This window comes from Thamnophis elegans, chromosome 14 (genome assembly GCF_009769535.1).
Source record: "Thamnophis elegans isolate rThaEle1 chromosome 14, rThaEle1.pri, whole genome shotgun sequence".
NCBI lineage: Eukaryota > Metazoa > Chordata > Lepidosauria > Squamata > Colubridae > Thamnophis > Thamnophis elegans.
This window is the reverse complement of record NC_045554.1, coordinates 7,879,280-7,897,981: the sequence shown is the minus strand read 5'-3', so window position 1 is coordinate 7,897,981 and position 18,702 is coordinate 7,879,280. Positions and strand designations below refer to the sequence as shown.

At 43.4% G+C, this 18,702-nt stretch overlaps 1 protein-coding gene across 1 annotated transcript in view; it reads right to left on the bottom strand.

Moving 5' to 3' along the window:
• Window positions 1–14,989, bottom strand: part of SMG1 (SMG1 nonsense mediated mRNA decay associated PI3K related kinase) — an 80,365-nt gene extending 65,376 nt beyond the window's left edge. The window contains exons 1-7 of the mRNA XM_032231403.1: window positions 14,559–14,989; window positions 5,791–5,954; window positions 5,289–5,444; window positions 4,511–4,647; window positions 2,326–2,384; window positions 951–1,164; window positions 31–156 (exon numbers count right to left, since the gene is read on the bottom strand). Of these exons, the coding sequence (XP_032087294.1) occupies window positions 31–156; window positions 951–1,164; window positions 2,326–2,384; window positions 4,511–4,647; window positions 5,289–5,444; window positions 5,791–5,954; window positions 14,559–14,674 (972 nt within the window). The 5' untranslated portion in view covers window positions 14,675–14,989. The remainder of the gene's footprint in view (window positions 1–30; window positions 157–950; window positions 1,165–2,325; window positions 2,385–4,510; window positions 4,648–5,288; window positions 5,445–5,790; window positions 5,955–14,558) is intronic.
• Window positions 14,990–18,702: the final 3,713 nt, after the last annotated feature.

The window sequence follows — 18,702 nt, the reverse complement described above, 5'->3', positions numbered from 1 at the left end:
TAAGACATAAAGAGAGGGCAAGGCTCTTACCCTAAAATTGGTGCTGAAAATGTGAGGATAACAACGAGACACAAGAAGGATGCACTTGACACATTTACACAGCAATTCGGGGGTATCCACATTCTCTAGGATAGACTGCAGGCTAGTCATGACGAGCTTTGAGAGAGGAAGGAAAAAGAAACATACAGTTCTGGAAATCCATGTAAAACAAGCATGGCTGCAACCATCCCAAAAGCAATTAAATAAATCGGAGATGAATGCAGCGTTTATTGTATAATTCACGTAAGTCATTCAATCCACTAAGAAGCACAAAATTGTAAATTGTCAGCAGCAAGGATAGAATGAGCTGACCTTTATTCATTTTGAGCCTGTACTTTTGATCCACTCTATTCCATGGAGAGAGGGAGAGGGAGAGGGGGAGGGGAAGGGAGGGAGAGGGGGAGAGGGAGGGAAAGAGGGAGGGAGGGAAAGGGAGAGGGAGGGAAAGGGGGAGGGAGATGGGGGAGGGAGAGAGCTGGAGTGGTGCAGTGGCTTAGAGATGGAACTCTCACCTCACAATCAAGAGGCTCTAAGTTCAAACCTAGGTAGAGGCAGATATTTCTCTCTGGGCACAATGAGAATATATCTGCTGAACAAATCTCAGCATTGGCGACAGGAAGGGCAAACGGCCAGTAAACACTCTGCTAGCTCCATTCAGTTGCCCACTCCATCCCGCAAGGAATTATGGGGATGTTAAAAGAGAGAGATAGATGGATGGATGGATGGATGGATGGATGGATGGATGGATGGATGGATGATAGATAGATACCCACTGACTGATAATTTCTCATTCATTTGCATGTCACTAGTCAAATAGACACAAGCTGGAGTTTGTGATCTTTTACTTAGACACGAGCTGGGGCTTGTGATCTTTATCTGAAAAGCAAAACAGTCACTGATTTGATTCTTACTTGCATTACGGATGAAAAGGCTTTCTTCTCTCCCACAGTCTCCAACGCCTTGTAACTTGCACACAAATAAAGCAGTTTAACTTCATCTTTAGTGGAGGAACTAAATTTGCTAAAAATCCATTTAAAGATCTTCTCAGCTTCGTAGCTCAAAGAAGCACAAAGAAGGCCAAGACAGCAAGCCCCTTCCTGTCTTAATTCTTGAAGCAATTTGCTACTGCATTTATGAAGAGGAGGAGGAAGAAGAAGAGGAAAAAAAAGGCAGTTGGTTATGAAATATAGCATTTCATCCAGAGACAAACCAGCCTGGAATTAAAATGGCAGTGAACTGATCGTTAAGAGCTCCTGAAGGTTGGTTTGGGACAGTAGACACAGAAACTGCAAGGAACATATTCACACATTCAACCCAGCATCTCATTCACGCAAATTCCCATTTATACATAAAGGTAATCCTTGACTTACAACCATTTGTTTAGCGATCGTTCAAAGCTACAACGGAACAAAAAAAAATAGTGACTTACAACCAGTTTTCACACTTACAACTACAGCAATCCCATGGTCATGTGATCAAAATTTGGGCACTTGGCAAGTGGCATGTACTTATGACAGTTGCCGTGTCCTGGAGTCATGTGATCATCATTTGCAACCTTCCCAGCAAAGTTCATGGGCTAAGCGAGATTCACTTAACGACTGCATGATTCACATAACAATGGCAGTGATTCGCTGACGGCTAGTGGCAAAAAAAATATGATTGTAAAACGGGGGTGTGGATTCACTTTACTTGCCTTGTTTAGCCACGGAAAGGATGGGCTCAATTGTGGCCATAACTCAAGGACTGCCTAAATGTTTCTGCTCCCATCCTTGCCCCTCAGTTCAACAAACACCTTCGAAGCAGGACGTTAAATAAACTAAGGAGTGGCGGTTTCAGAGGCCATTTTTCTGCTGGTGGTTTGTACCAAGCGCTCTGGTAAGAGGCAAGAGCTTTCCTTGATGCTTCTTTCCTCATCACTGGCTAAAAGGAGGCGCAGAATTCATTGATCTTTTTAGGGTAATGCCAGAACATTCCACCCCCTGTGGATCGTGTCATTTGGGGACAGCGCAGCTCGCCAGCTTTCAGATGATCCCCCTAAATTGGCTTGTTTCGGGGCCAGATTACCAACCAACCTCCCCCCCCCCCCCCCGCCCCGGGGAGAATAGCTTGAGTGACTTCCAGGTTGGATTATTTTCTTTCCGGAAGCTGCCAAGCCATCTGTTGGAAATGCCACGCTCCGAAGGGGAAACAGAAAACGCTTGCAGAGAGATCTCCAGAGCTGTCCCTTCCCAGATGGACTCGATCAGAAATGATCGTCCCTTTCAAAGCGGTCAGATTCCAACTCACCTTTCACTAAGCACATCATGTATGGCAGTCAAGATATTATCCAGTTGTTTAACAAGTACCTGTAAGAGTCAACACAGAAAGATTTCACTAACAGGGTGACTGCAAAGCAAATTCAGCTTGCCGTTTTTTTTTCCAAAAGCCAACTGGACTTTTTTGTTGTTGTTGTTGAGGCAGAAGAAGAAAACATTTTGCTTCTCGCCCAAGAAGCTTCATTCATTCAGCCCCTGCTATTAGAACTAATGAAGCTTCTTGGGTGAGAAGCTAAACATTTTCGTGGAAAAACAAACAATCCAGTTGCCTTTTGAATGAAAAAATAAAAGCACCTTTGAGACAGCTATGACCTGGATGGCTGAGAATCTGCACAGACATCCAGGCCAACTTCTTTCACAGCAACTGCTACCGCCATTTATTTTCCTATCCGCTGGTCCAGAGGTCAGCAACCTTAAGCACTCAAAGAGCCATTTGGACCCATTTCCCACAGAAAAGAAAACACCGGGAGCCACAAAACCCTTCCCATGCCTGACTATTTCCTGAGCGGCCACAAAACTAGCACATGTAGTTAAATTAAACATTCTTTTTTCTTCTGAAACTTCTTGGATTTATTCATGTTTGGCCTACCGGGGGCCGAAAAGCTCAATAAACTGCGTGCCGACGAGTATCACACATTGGTAGTTGCGACACATATTCTGAGCAACAGGGAGCCGCAGCAGAGGGATGAAAGAGCCACATGCGGCTCCGGAGCTGTGAATTGCTGAGCCCGGCTCTGGTCCAACTGACGATCAGCCTGCTACATGAACTCAACTGCTGACCAGGGGAGCTCAGTCTGGCCTGAACAGAATATAAATGCTCGCTTTTGAGAGATGAGCTTGTTTTGGCCTTCAGCGTTCCTAGGTCCAGCATTTTTTTCCCCTCCACTGCCCTTATCTCTTTAGCGTGTCAGCATCTTTTTATATAAGCTGGAGGATAAATATAGAATTCTTGTCTCTCACTAAAAAAATTTATAGGCAAAAGGAACCATAAGCAGTCCTTACAACCATTCAGTCACCATTCAAAAGTTACAACAGCACTGAGAAAAGTGACACGTGACCGGTCCTTGCACTTATGACCCTCGCACAATTCACATGGTCCACACAATCAAAATTTGGGCACTTGGCAAATGTCCTTTAGGGTGGTTGCAGTATCCTGGGTCACGTGATCACCATTTGTGACCTTCCCAGCTGATCTCTGACAAGCCAATGGTGTTGTGGCCTGCCAGCATCAGTGTCGGACAGTGAGGAGGTTGGGGAGGAACATGGGCCAGTCCTGGAGGCTGGGGAAGGCTTGGAGGAGGGCTCTGCATCAGAGGCAGAGATGGGGCCGAGGCTGTCCGGCAGTGATCAGGTGCCTACAGAGCCAGACAGCAGTGAGGCAGAGGAACAGCTGGAGCCTGTTCCCAGTGTGCGCATGCGCAGAGCTGCCAGAAGAAAAGAACAACTCAGGGTAGACTTGGGAGTAAAGACACCAGTGAAAGGTGATTGGCCCCTCCCATTGGACATAAAAGAAGGAGCGAAAGGGGAGTGGGCTTTTGTGTTCATTGTTAGATTCGTTTCAAGATTGTGAAGATCTGTCCATGAATATCAGAGACTCTGTGTCTAGGCTTTCCTTGCAGAGCACCTCATTTGGAAAATATTTACATGGCAGCTTTGCAAGATTGATAAGATCTATAGTCATAATTACTCCTTTGAATGACTGTTTGCCAGTCCTTGGCTGAATGTGAAAGAGAGGAGTTCACGTTCATTTAATAAAAGAGGTTTTGTCAGGAGCAGGACTCTGCCTTGTGCTTTTTGGGGAAGCCTAGGTCAGAACAAATGGGGGAAAGCCAGATTCATTTAAAGATTATGTGAGTCACTTAATTGCAGTGATCCGCTTAACAACTGTGGCCAAAACGGGCATAAAATCAAGCACAGCTCACCTAACAACCACCATGCTTAGCAATGGAAATTATGGTCTCAAATCAAGAGCTCCTTGTAATACACAAAGGCTACTCAAGAAGGACCTTCCCGGGAAAAAGGCGAAGGTAAGAAATTTTAGCCTCATTGGATGATCCTTTGCATGAAGGCACCAGGAGTCAAGCTTAAAGCAAAGGAGCTTTTAGTCAAGAAAAACAAACAAACAAAAAACAAAGCCATATATAACAATACTTAACCAGTTTGTTCTCTGGTTGCTGAATAAACTCTTTCAGTTGCTTTACAGTAGTCAGTCTTCGATCTCTGTCATCTTCCCGAGTAATCCTCCGAAGAAGATTTGACAGTCGAGACTCATCAGAGTAAGACAATGATCGCTCTAGAAATTGAGATAATGGCACACATGCATGTCCTTCTCTCCCAAAATCAGACCAATCCCCATAATAATAAACAATCCATTCCCATGAAAATAGATCGGCTACGTTTAGTTTAACTTTGTCCACAACTATCCTGTTTCCCTGAAAATAAGACCTCCCCGGATAATAAGCCCAATTGGGCTTTTGGGCGCATGGGCTAAAATAAGCCCTCCCCAAAAATACTGCAAACACAGCAGCAGCCATGAGGTGACCACGCTTGCCGCCTCCCGCACCTCAAAAATAATAAGACCTCCCCAAAAATAAGAACAAGCACTTATTTCGGGGGTCAAAAGAAAGTATGACCCTGTCTTATTTGGGGGGAAACACCAACTTTGCTTCAGGACTTTTGCTCAGAAAGGAACCAAAACCCGTAAAAAATGGCCATCCCCAATTTAAAAAGAAACCCTTTTATTACAATGTTCACAGGGCAACAGTTCACTTGATTTAAAATAAACCTTAGTATAATTATACCCAGTATTAGAATTTCATATTTTCAAGCCCTTGAACATGGTTCTAATTTTAGGAGACATTTCCTATGGTTACTATAATAATAAAACCAACTCAAAGCAACAGCCCACTTTTGACTGGCACACTCAGTTCTTACCCTGTGTTTTCCTCATGTCTTTTGTGACTAAAGCACGATTCCCATGCTGAACACTGGTAAAATCAGAATTGGTCACATTGTTAATTCTCAGCTCTTGCCCCAACGACTTCCGACCATAAGTATTTTCCCCAGATCCTCCATTGACACTGTAGCCACCTGGATTAAAACCAGTTTGTTTAAGGAAAGCATTAGAATCACTTGAAAATTTCACCATAATCTACAGCAGAAGCTGACAATGTTTTTTTTTCCCCCGGGGGGGGGGGGGGGGGAATGAAAGCCACCCATTGACCATTAACGTTAGGTCCTGATGTTGCAAGGAGCTGTCATCCTATCTGGCCAATCCTTTCTCCTGCCCTCAAATTAAAAATACTTTATAGCCTCTTCCTCCAGGAAGCAAGCCAGGAGATTAAGTGGCCAGAGGCTTGGTGACAGCCACAAAGTATCTAGACTCATTCCTTTTAGAGCCGTAACTGTTTCATATCAAATAAGATCATCTTTATACCTTTTTCTTCATTCTGGAGGTCAGTGGAGACTCTGATATCATCATGTCTATGTCGAGACACCACCGTTGAATTTGAAGGTTGTAATCCATAGGAGGAAGAACTACTCCGGTCTCTGGATGAAGAGTATTTTAAATTCTCTTGGTCAGCTGATTGATTGTCACTTCTGCAAGAAGAAAAAAATCTGTGAGGTGCTTTCAAACCTTGGCCCCTAGAGTTGGCTTACGTTTAGAATATCTAATGTCATTCATTCGTTCATTCATTCATTCACTGCTCATCTCACCACAAGGTGACTGTGAGTGGCTAAACATATATAAACCAAAAGGGCTGAATAATAAAACGACAAATAAAATAAACAAGTTAACAAGTAGAACTTTTTAACAAACTGATTGATATCAGTTCTTCACAATGTCCTAAGATGGGCAAAACCAATGGTTTATTGCCAACTGCACAAGCCAAGAAGAAACCTCTGAGCCAAGAAGACGCTATTTTTAATTTTGGCCACCAAGAAAATCAAGAGCTCTTCTATGCATTAAGAAGCAAATGCACCATCAGCAGACTAAAAACTAGAAGATGTCTCCTTCTTAAGAAAGTTCATCGGTGCGCCTTCTCAAATATGTATTCAGTGTTCCCAGCATTTATGCTCAACACTCTTTCCTCCACAATCTTTTATCACACCCACTGCAGAGAACAATTCAACAAGGAGCAGGTTCAGAACATCCCATTGTGACAAGCACCATGCAGAGGGGGGAAAGATGCTATATTATTACATTGAGGGTTAAAACACATCCTCTTTTCGTTCACTGTGCCCGTGGTGTGAACAAAATCACTGTGCAAAGATACGAGGCAGGAATGTTATTAAACTGCCACACTGGGTCATTTTCCAAGAAAGAAGCAGCGGTGTTTACATTCTAGCTTGTATCTACACTGACGTCAGCATAAATGTACACAACTCTACAGACAAACTAGCAAACATCACTGGATATTCTGACAGCTTTCAGCAAGGGCTCGGCAGTTCGTATGCCCATAATCCCCTGGGACTGGATAACACGGATACAGAAGCATTTACAGAATTCCATTTTAAAATCGTGCATGAACATTTTCTTATTATGAGTACCATAACAAATAAATAAGGAACCACTGTTAAGTTTCTTTCTTTTACTCTACTATAAAAGTACATATCCAAACATTTTTTGCATACTGGTTTCTGAGAAATGCACAATACATATTTTTTTTCCATGCCATTCCAAGTTAACCCATCACAACATCAAACTATGTCATGCATAAATAAACAGTTGCTCAAGGAGTGGGGTGAGACAACAGAGAGATCTATTCATTTTTAGATATTAAAACCCATAAAATGTAGGTCACATACTATAATGCACAAGTATCCCATATCTCGGTTAAAAAAAAAAAGCCCAACATGAATATGAAGTGAGCATGTCTTTTACACGCTTTAGTAAACAAAATGGCTTTCGGAATCAAAAATAGCTGACACGTAAAGCTGCCTTAATGAAGCAATGATGGTGATGATGATTATGATGATGATTAACCCAGATCATTGGGAAGGACCTGATGGAGGGGGGAGCCAAATCCAGGGTAAAGATCTGGCTGATTGTGCCAAGACTCATAATAAAGAGTGCTACTTTTATATTTTATTAAATTTATTATGACCACCCCTCTAGGAGATTGGGCAGCTTACAAAATCCAAATAAACAATTAAAACAGTTTTTAAAATGAAATAAAACATGGCAGTCTGAACTAAAATCAACCATAAAAATTAAAACACACAACACAAGACACACAACCCTGAGGGTTGGGAACAAAGCCAAGATCTTAAGGGCCTCCCAAAACCCTAGTAGAGTTGGCAAAATGTATGCACGTGGGGAGGGGGAGAAATGCTGTTTCAGAGGGCAGGGTCAGCAACAGGAAATATCTTGTGGAGAAACAAAAACCAATACAGCCATCGCTTTCAAGAGGTGTGGAAATACTAAAAGTTTCAAACGCCTCATTTTGTCTCAATATATAGAAATAGTAGGCACCTAACGTCCCCAGTTGCAGCCACACCTTGCTAATAACCCTGAAACTGAATGAGAATTTCTGAATACTATGCATAGGACAGGATTGCACATTATGTCAATAAACGTTTGGTTTGGTTTCGGATGTACAAATCAGTAACAGTCGCTTATTGAAGAAAAAAAGTTAAAATAAACAAGAGCTTAATAATATAATGTAGGGCTCTAGCATATTTTGATATCATACAAACTGAGTCACCATGCAACTGACATGTTTTTATTTATTGTGAGGATTTGTTTAATCTCCATAAATGTAGAGTATTTAATTAAAATAGTCTAAAGTCTCTTTTTTTCATATAGAACAATGCAATTGCAGGACCTGTGACCTTATAATCTACACACACCACTAAGCTAAAATATTATAGATCAATCAAATGCCTAGGTTCATACAACATGCTACGCCCAGACATATTATGGCTTAGTATGATACAAGAATGCAGCCCTTGTTAAAAGGGAACTAAATAATGCATGGCGCTGTACATGGGTTTCCCTACACATAAAATTGCAAAAATCATGTGCTGTTGCAGACAGACAATGGAAAACGAATACTAAGAAGCTGTAAAGCCATCTACTAACAGCCCAAACTTGTGTGATTACATAGCAGGCAAAACCTTACTAATTAACTTACTAATATTGATATTGTTTCCTGATTGCTTATTTGTATCCTCTGACCATCTTTAAGTGTTGTACCTTATGATTCTTGATGAACCTATCTTGTCTTTTTATGACAACTGAGAACATATGCACCAGAGACAAATTCCTTGTGTGTTCAATTACACTTGGCCAATAAAGACTTCTATTCTATTCTATTCTATTCCATTCCATTCTATTCTATGGTACGTATTTATTTCATTTTCAAATGCCTCATCTTGACAGTGAAAATGCAGTTTTGGGGGGTGTACTGAGTTTGGGGGGGGAGATGCTTGGAATGAGGCATTTCACAGTTGAACTGTTTCAGAAGGAACGCTCTTGCATGCTTTTACTAAGCAGCCATCCTAAATCACAGACTGAATCAAATTAAAGACAATGTTTTATTTCCCCAACTCAGCAAATCAGGTGAGGTTCTACGAAAGTTCTACAAGCTTTATGAAGTTGTCTAGGAAGAGAAATGAAAGCCAGATGATGAGCCAATTTAAACTGCACGATGGAAAAAAATAACAATTCACTAACCTAGCTACAAGCTGGAGTATTTCTCAAAATCTCAAATCTAAATACCCTCATTTCCCATGTGCTTTCCTGTTTGTTTGTTTTTTTACAACACCTGACGGGGTCCACCTGGTGGAACAGCTGTGTTACTCACCTACAGCCCCATCTACCATATTTATCCTGTCAGTTTAAAAATAATTTCAACAGAAACGGTAGGACGTCATGGAGGCAAAAGATGCAAAGTTTAGTTTCAGACACAGAGGGAAAAAAACAAATCAGTCTAACCACCTGAAATATCAGAAAGGGGGGGGGGGGGACACCCTATGGTTCTCTAAGCAGGGGTCTCCAACCTCGATAACTTTACGACTTGTGGACTCCAACTCCAACTCTAGATACAGGTAGTCCTTGACTTACAACCACAATTGAGCCCAACATTTTGGTTGCTAAACAAGACAGTTGTTAAGTGGGCATTGCCCCATTTTACGACCTTTCTTGCCAGCGTTCTTAAGTGCAGTTGTTAAGTTAGTTACATGGTCGTTAAGTGAATCTGGCTTTCCCATTGACTTCGCTTGTCAGAAGGGGATCGCGTGACCCCGGGACACTGTAACCGTCGTAAATACGAACCAGTTGCCAAGCGTCTGAATTTTGATCGTGTGACCATAGGGATGCTGCAATGGCTATGTGAAAAATGGTCATAAGTCACATTTTTCAGTGCCACTGTTATTTCAAATGGTCATTAAACAAATGGCTGTAAGTCGAGGACTTTCTGCATTGCTGAGGCAGAATTCCCAGCAGCCAATGCTCCCAAGAAAAACACACGGACACATCCATGTAATCAGCCGGAATCAAGGAAATCTCCATTCCTTCATTTCAATCCTATTAGCATCCTATAACAATTCTAAAGAAAGTCACAATCCGAACTTTCTTCGCTTTGGAGCGTTAATGTATATTTTTAAAAGTTTCCCCCTGAAAAATACAACAAGAAAACCAAAACTTTTGCCAAAGACAAAACGTAATTTACCATTTTAAGCTTAAAAAAAAAAAAACTTTCAAAATCATGTTCTCAACCAAGTCACCATGTAGGCATGAGTCCACAGGAGAAGTGAAAGGGCACCAAGTAATAAATTCTGTTCCCTGCAGCCTTCCTTTAATAGCATGGAGTGCAAAAGAGAAAATTCTAATGTACATTCCTACAGATTCCAATCTGAAGCCTGTCTAGCAATGCTGGAAATAGAAGGCTGGGGCCAGAATTCTAAAAAGCATAAAAAGATGAATGTCACAAGAAAATCCTGCACTTACATTAAAATTGGAGCTGCATTTCTCACCACTGTATATATATTTTTCTGAATAAGAGTTCGTGCTGAATCAATGATGACTTCAAACTTGATAAATTTAAATTGCATTTTTTCGTAACTGCATTACAATAACAGTTGTATTGATACCCTGTCTACCACTTAGTCTCTTGGTTTATAGGCACAAGTCAGACATGTTTTTCATTCTTTCCTTTCTTCAAAAAAAAATATATATTATCGATCTCCAGCTAACAACTTGCTTTAATTATGATTGAACTTTTAATGTGCCAGTTTTAAATGGCAATTTCTATTTAGTTTCACAATTTTAAATCATTTTGACACCATTGTACATTATCATTTAAATATGATTTATTAATTTATTTTGATATATGTGTAGGTAGCATGAGCATCTCAATGCTGACTGGGGAATTCCAGCAGTTAAAGTTCGCACATTTTGCCAAGGTTGAGAAGTCAGATAATATAGCACAGTCATGGTTTCACTTAGCAACTTATTCACTTAACTGAGTTGCCAGTCTCGTTTGTGGTCACTAAATAAGGAAGATGCAGGCTGAATATCCACATAGATGTTTCAGTGCTTTCTAATGGCGAAGCTCTCTATATCTGGAATAAATCTAGCTTTATGTGTTTGAAAAATCAATGTATGCTTTGGATTGTAATTCTATTTTTATTGTTTTTTAGAAATACATTTAATTTTTATGATTTTATAGCTTTTAATGTTAAGCCATCCAGAGTCACTTCGAAGCAAGATGGGTGGCAAACAATTTAATAACTAAATAAATAAAATAAATAAGTATACAATACTTCAGAAACAAGTTCCAGAGTGTATAAGAAAACTCCAAAGAATTTGTCAAGGCTCCACTATTATACCTTTAATTGTCCATACAGAAGGAAACACCGAGATTATGTTGGCCAGTGGTTAGATTCACATGTCATTCTAAGCCATAACAATGCTTTAGAATCTGCAATGGCTGTGTTCACTATTAACACATTAAACCAAATGTCGGGCACATCATATTATGGCTCTGTAGTGAATGACACCAACCAGAGTCTCCCGCTCAAAAAAACAAAAAAGTTTACCAATACCTGACTTTGTTTGCCTGGTCCTCCAATAATTCTCCAACCCAACTGCAGAAAAGAGGTAGCCCACAGACCACCATGTGGCCAACCAAAACACTCATAGCCACCTAAGTCACCCATTTCCCCCTCTGAAAACCCCACAAGAGCAAGCTCATTTGGGATCCTTGCCCACTTCTGAAATGAAAATCTTAGCACATCAGACCAAGCTTACCATGGGGGTTTTGAACCAACCATGGCCTGAACTCCTGTTCAGAGCAACAGACCACTAAATCTATCTTACTTTAAAGACACAGACCTTTAGAAGATAAGACTTCGGATTTCCCCTTCCTCCCAGAACCCACCCCAAGCATCCATTTCCATGCACCCAAGGAGAGGTGGGCCTTGACAAGCAAGTCACCAGGCTACATCAAGGAATTTTCAAAAGTAGATCATGATATCACAAAAGGACCTGCTCTTACATAATAGTTTTTAAAAAAAAGCTCAAGGCTATGCCTACAAGCATAGCAAGAGATCTTAAAATAATATGAAAGCTGTTCGTGGGGTTATATATATTTTCTCTCAAAGCAAAATTGGTTTTTTGTTTTTTATTGTCTTGACTTGTCTATGTCCATCTCAAATAATAAATATAACAAATTGTTCCAGATGGGCATGCATTTCTACGTTATCACAAGTTTGCAGTAGTGTATTTTAAAAAAAGAAAAAGAAATATGAATCTCCAAAAAAAGACACAAAGGAACCTTAACATCTAACAAAACACCACTGCACTTTCTCCTCCCCATAAATCTATTACCAAGTTATCAACTAGGCAACAAAGTTGCAATATGAAAGTAGTGTGAAATTATTGCAGTGGATCAATCCATTAAATTAATTTTTTAAAAATCCCAATTCATATTAAAGATCCTGCAAAATAAAACTGAAATGCCACTGATATTTTCTGTGTATCTAAATATGTCATATTTAGAAATATTGCCAGAGAGAGATAGCGCTAGTTTATTACAGCAAAACAGTGTCCATTTTACTACCTTTTAGAAACAAATATGAAAGATGCTGCATTTCATCCATCATTACACTTGGAAGTTTCTTAGAATTGGAATCAAGATGGGAAAACACAGATCTTTCTCAACCATTTAAATCTCATATACTTTCCCCCCTCCCTTGGTTTTTTTTTTAAAAATGCCTTATGCTTTTTCCTAGTCTATTTCTCTCACCCATCCCAAAAGAAGCACAGCACAGTAGATAACAGGAAACAGGAACCACAAGAGAGTGCATTAATTCATTCTGCGTACAATATACCCACACAAGGAAAGAAAACTTTGCAGAACCAACCCATCTGCGGAAAGGCCTAATTAAAAGTATAGAAGAGGAAGAGTGAAAGAAAAACCGTTTGAAATCACTCACTCACACAGGCCTGGTGAGCACCACTCTGCCAACTTTACGTGGACACTTTCGAAATATACCTGCCCAGGTGCATAATCACAAAATGAAAGTAACTTCTAAGGCTCCTAATACAAAACAACAACTATCTGTCCAGCTACTCATGCGATGGACAACTTCTCCCCCATTCTCCCCACCACCACACCCAACAAAACCACCAGAGGGGAAACTCCAACCCTTTTCAAATCTATGCCTTGGAGGAAAAGCTGCCACCAGAGGAAGGAATCACAACCCTAAGTCGTAATTTTCCTTGTTTCCCCCCAAAAGGCAACTGGACTCTTTTGGGCTTTATTTTTTCCTTTCTTTGAAAACGTTTTGCTTCTTCTCATCCAATAAACTTCTTTTAATTCCATCCAGTACAGAAGAAGCTTCTTGGATGAGAAGAAGTGAAACCCTTTTCCAAGAAAAACACCCCAAAAAGTCCACTTGCCTTTTGAAGGAGGAGGGGGGGAGGAGGAAGAGGAGGAGGAGGAGGAAGAGGGGGAGGAGGAGGAGGAGGAAGAAGAGGGGGAGGAGGAGGAGGAGGAGGAGGAGGAGGAGGAGGAGGAGGAGGAGGAGGAGAAGGAGAAGAAGAAGAAGAAAGCACTTTTGGGACAGTCAACGTTTTTCCAAAAAAAGAGGAAGAATTAAACCTGCAATGAGCTTCAAGGGACACTTCACAACCAAACTTACCCCCACACACACACCCTAAAAATAAAGCCAATAAAGACACCAAACTTTAAAACGCAGTCCTAAAAACCTTCTGCTTGTAACCAACCTTTTTCCCCACCCCATTTTCTGTACATGCCCCACCCCCAAAACTTGCACCCCAGCAACCAGGTTTAAACCTAGCCCTGGCTTAGCCCCACACCACATCCTGGGCAAACGAAGCTCAACAATGACCCCCCCCTTTCCACAAGACCCCCCCTTTCCACAAACAAGGGGAAACCCACCCAGAAAATAAAAATGGGGGGAGGGACGAAAAGCCCTCAATCCACCCCCTCACGGAGACCCCATTAAAAGAGGCAGGATTTTATACCCTGCCTGGCCAGGGTCTTGGAGGCCAATCCCCCCACCCCACCTCGGGAACGTGGCAGGGAAGGCGAAGGCCCCAGAAACGGGGGCCAAAGAGGGGACCCCCGGCCTAGCTAGATAGAGGGGTGGGTGAGGCCTCCTTATTTCCCTCCCCCTCCCTCCCTGCCTCAATCACACACATCTCACTCTCACACTCTCTCACATCCCTCTCACACTCACACCTCACTAACACACACTTCATTCTCTCACACTCACACACTCCTCTCTCACTCACACCTCGCTCTCCCACTCTCTCACATCCCTCACTCACACTTCACTCACTCACATACCTCTCACACCTCACTGACACACACACACCTCACTCTCACATCCGTCTCACACTCACACACATCTCACTCTCACACCTTCACACACTCACACCCCTCTCCCTCATTCACACCTCATTCTCACTCACACACTCACACCTCACTCACACACCTCATACACACCTTACATTCTCAAACACACCTCACTCTCTCACACCTCTCACACTCACAAATACACACACCTCACACACCTCTCTCTCTCTCTCTCTCTCTCTCTCTCGCACGCGCGCACACACGCACACACACACACTCAAGTCCCTCTCTCTCTCACACACACACACAGACACACCGGCCCCTCCGCCGGGCTAGGCCGCGCCTGTGGGCGACGGGGGCGTCTTGGGCCCACCTGGGTTGCCAGTCATTCCAGCTCCGCGGGTGATAGTGTTGCCTGGTGCCGCTGGTGCCGCCGCCTCCGGAGGACGAAGCGCCGCTCAGCCGAGACCCCGGGGCTCTGCGGCTCATTACCTTGCCCGAGACGGCATGGCCGGCCGGGGGGGGAAGCGGCGCGGGGAGAGGGCGGGGCGGCCGAGCACACACACACGCACACACGGAGGGGACCCCCGGAGGGCGGAAGAGGAGAGGGCGGGATTCTCCCTCAGGCGCGGCGGAAGACGACGGCGGCGGCGGCGCCCACGGCCCCGCCTGCTGCTGCTCCTGCGGCGGCGGCTGCTGCTCCTCCTTCTTCTCCTCCTCCTCGCAGCGGCGGCGGCGGCAGCGTCTCCGATTCTAGTCAGGCTGAGGCAGCGCGCGGGGCATGCCGGGAAGGAAACTGAGGGCCCGCGGGGGACGGGCTGCCGCGGAGCACGCCGGGAAGACGGGCCGAGGCTGACGACGACGTCGACGACGGCGCGGAGGACGTCGGGAGTTGTGGTCCGGAGGGTGGGGCCGCTTAGGTCGGAGGCTGTCACTCGAGGGAGGGGGTTGGGTGTCTCCGCTAGGCCTCGCTCAGCAAGGCCAGGCCACGTCGGCTCGTTTCTCTCCAGCCTTGGTGGGAGTTCGCCTCCCTAGCGGCACGACAACCCTGCGAGGAAGGCCTCGGCACGTCCCTTAGCGCTGATGATGTTACCTAGCTGGGAGGTTAAACGTCTGCAAGGAAGCCAGCGAGCTCAGAGAGCACCAATGGCCCCACAGTCCTCCTCCATTCCGCCAACCTCACTCTTCTACTGACCCTGATGGTGTTTCGTAGCTGGGTGATGAAATGTCTGCAAGGAAACAAGCACCAAGGGCCCCACAGACATCCTCCATTCCACAAACCTCACTCTCCTAGTACCCCTGATGATGTTACATAGCTGGGTTACAAAATGTCTGGGAAGGAAACAAGCACTAAGGACCCCAGAGTCCTGCTCCATTCTGCCAACCTCATCCTCCTACAAGCCCTGATGGTGTTACGTAGCTGGGTGACAAAATGTCTGCAAGGAAACAACCTAGCTCAGAGAGCACCAAGGGCCCCACAGTTCTCCATTCCGCCAACCCCACTCTCCTACTTGTCCTGATGATGTTACGTAGCTGGATGACAAAACGTCTGCAAGAAAACAAGCACCAAGGACCCCACAGTCCTCCTCCATTCCACAAACCTCAACTCTCCTAGTAACCCTGATGTTGTTACGTAGCTGGGTGACGAAACATCTACAAGGAAACAACCCATCTCAGAGAGCACCAAGGACTCTACAGTTCAACCCTGAGCTATAAATATTCTTTCGTTATTAGCTTCATCTCTCTTATCAGGCTGGGATGAAGGCTCACAGGCTCCAAATGCCGCTCTTCTTGTGAGTTTTATTTTATTTCACGGTATGGAACCTACAGAAGTCATGCAATCATTGATGTGCAAACATAAGTTTAAATAAAGCATCAGCAAAGATAGATAGATAGATAGATAGATAGATAGATAGATAGATAGATAGATGATAAAAATAGATACTATAGATTAGAATAGATACAAATAATACTGTAGATTAGGATAGATAAATGATAGATAGATAGATAGATAGATAGATAGATAGATGATAGATAGATAGATAGATAGATAGATAGATAGATAGATAGATAGATAGATAGATAGATAGAAATAGATACTATAGATTAGGATAGATAGATGATAGGTAGGTAGGTAGGTAGGTAGGTAGGTAGGTAGGTAGGTGGGTGGGTGGGTGGGTGGGTGGGTGGGTGGGTGGGTGGATGGATGGATGGATGGATGGATGGATGGATGGATGGATGGATGGATGGATAGATAGATGATAGATAGATAATAGAAATAGATACTATAGATTAGAATAGATAGATACAAATAGATACTGTAGATTAGGATAGATAGCAATAGCAGTAGACTTATATACCGCTTCATAGGCCTTTCAGGTCTCTCTAAGCGGTTTACAGAGAGTCAGCATATTGCCCCCAACAATCTGGGTCCTCATTTTACCCACCTCGGAAGGATGGAAGGCTGAGTCAACCCTGAGCCGGTGAGATTTGAACCGCTGACCTGCTGATCTAGCAGTAGCCTGCAGTGCTGCATTTAACCACTGCGCCACCTTGGCTCATAGATGATAGATAGATGGATGGATGGATGGATGGATGGATGGATGGATGGATGGATGGATGGATAGATAGATGATAGATAGATAGATAGATAGATAGATAGATAGATAGATAGATAGATAGTTAATAGAAATAGATACTGTAGATTAGAAGAGAGAGGGAGGGAGGTTTCACTCTAGGAAAGGAGCAGCGGAAAACTGTATACTTTTTACTGATTAACTTTTTGTATTGTAGTTCCTGCACCTGCCACCAGATGTCTTGATTGGGGTTTTTTTGGCAGATGAAATTGTAGGTTGCACAGATGCAAAAACATGGAGCGTTAAGGGCCTTGTGCCATGCTTAGGGTGTGCATTATGCAAAGATTCGGCTCCTCCTAGAAGTTTATAATTCTGCAAAAGGTGGAAAGAATGAGGAGAGGAGAGGAGAGGATGGACGGACGGACTCAGCTACAGTGGTGATGGGGGCACCAGTAGACTATTTGGAAATCCAGATTGGTTAACAAAACCTTACAAGAAATGTCTCGATATCAACGATGGCACAAACAATTGCTTTCTTTACCCTTTCTCTGTTGTGGTTTTTAACAGATTAACAGAGTTGGAAGGGACCTTGTAGGTCATCTAATCCAACCCCCCACCCACTGCTCAAGCAGGAAACATCATTCCTGACAGATAGCAGTCCAGTCTCTTCTTGAAAGCCTCCAGTGATGAAGCTCCCACAACTTCTGAAGGCAGCTTCTGTTCCGTGGGTTTATTGTTCTCCCTGTCAGAAAGTTCCTCCTTAATTCCAAGTTGAATCTCTTCCTTGATCAGTTTCCATCCATTATTCCTTGTCTGGCCTTCGGGTGCTTTGGAGAATAGCTTGACCCCCTTCCTCTCTGGGGCAGCCCCTCAAATACCTTCATGGTATTGGACCTGGGTACTTGAGAGACCGCCTGCTGCCAATTACCTCCACTAGACCGATTAGATCCCACAGATTAGGCCTCCTCCGAATTCCATCTGCCAGCCAATGCCGACTGGTGACTACCCGGAGGAGAGCCTTCTCTGTGGCTGCTCCGACCCTCTGGAACGAACTCCCCATGGGGATTCGAACCCTCACCACCCTCCAGGCCTTCCGCAAAGCCCTTAAAACCTGGCTGTTCCGACAGGCCTGGGGCTAAAGAGCTTTTGCCCCCCCCCTCAAATGGTATGGTTGTTGTGTGCTTTTAAATTGTGTATTGTTTTGTTTGTCTTTTTATCCCTTATCTGTATCCCCTTCCCTGACTTGGATTGTGAGCTGCCCTGAGTCCCCTCCAGGGAAAAGGGCGGCATATAAGTGCAATAAATTCAATTCAATTCAGATATTGGAAGACTGCTATGATGTCTCCCCTGGTTCTTCTTTTCACTAGACTAAGCCATGCCCAGTTCCTGTAACCTGTTCTTCATATGTTTCATACGTTTTCCTCTGTTCTGTTTAATTAAAGGCAAATCATGATCACCCAATGAATTTCATCACAATTATTTATCTAGCCCAAAGGTACAATTTTGCGTCCAAGCCTTTCTTAAATAAATGAGTATATTAAATATATCCACAGGGCCAACAAGGAAAGGACTAGCCAGATCCTCTAGGCAAGGATTTCAGCTGGACCTGTGATCAATTTAAAATAGCTGCATGTTTCTCAGACTGCAGCTCTTTAGCATCTTCCCTTAAGTTGCAACTAAGACACCTCTGAAAAGAGAGATCGAAAGATTGATCACTCAAAGCTGGCTGAGGAATTCTGGGAGTTGAAGTCCACAAGTCTTAAAAGTTGCCAAGATTGGAGACCCCTGAGATAGACTATTGTCTTCCTATCACCCCAAGCATTTTATTTATTTAGTTATTTATTTAGCATATGGCATATCCATGCAATGTCTGGCTGTGAAAGTTGGACCATAAGGAAGCCTGAGCGCCAAAGAATGGAGGCCTTTGAACTCTGGTGCTGG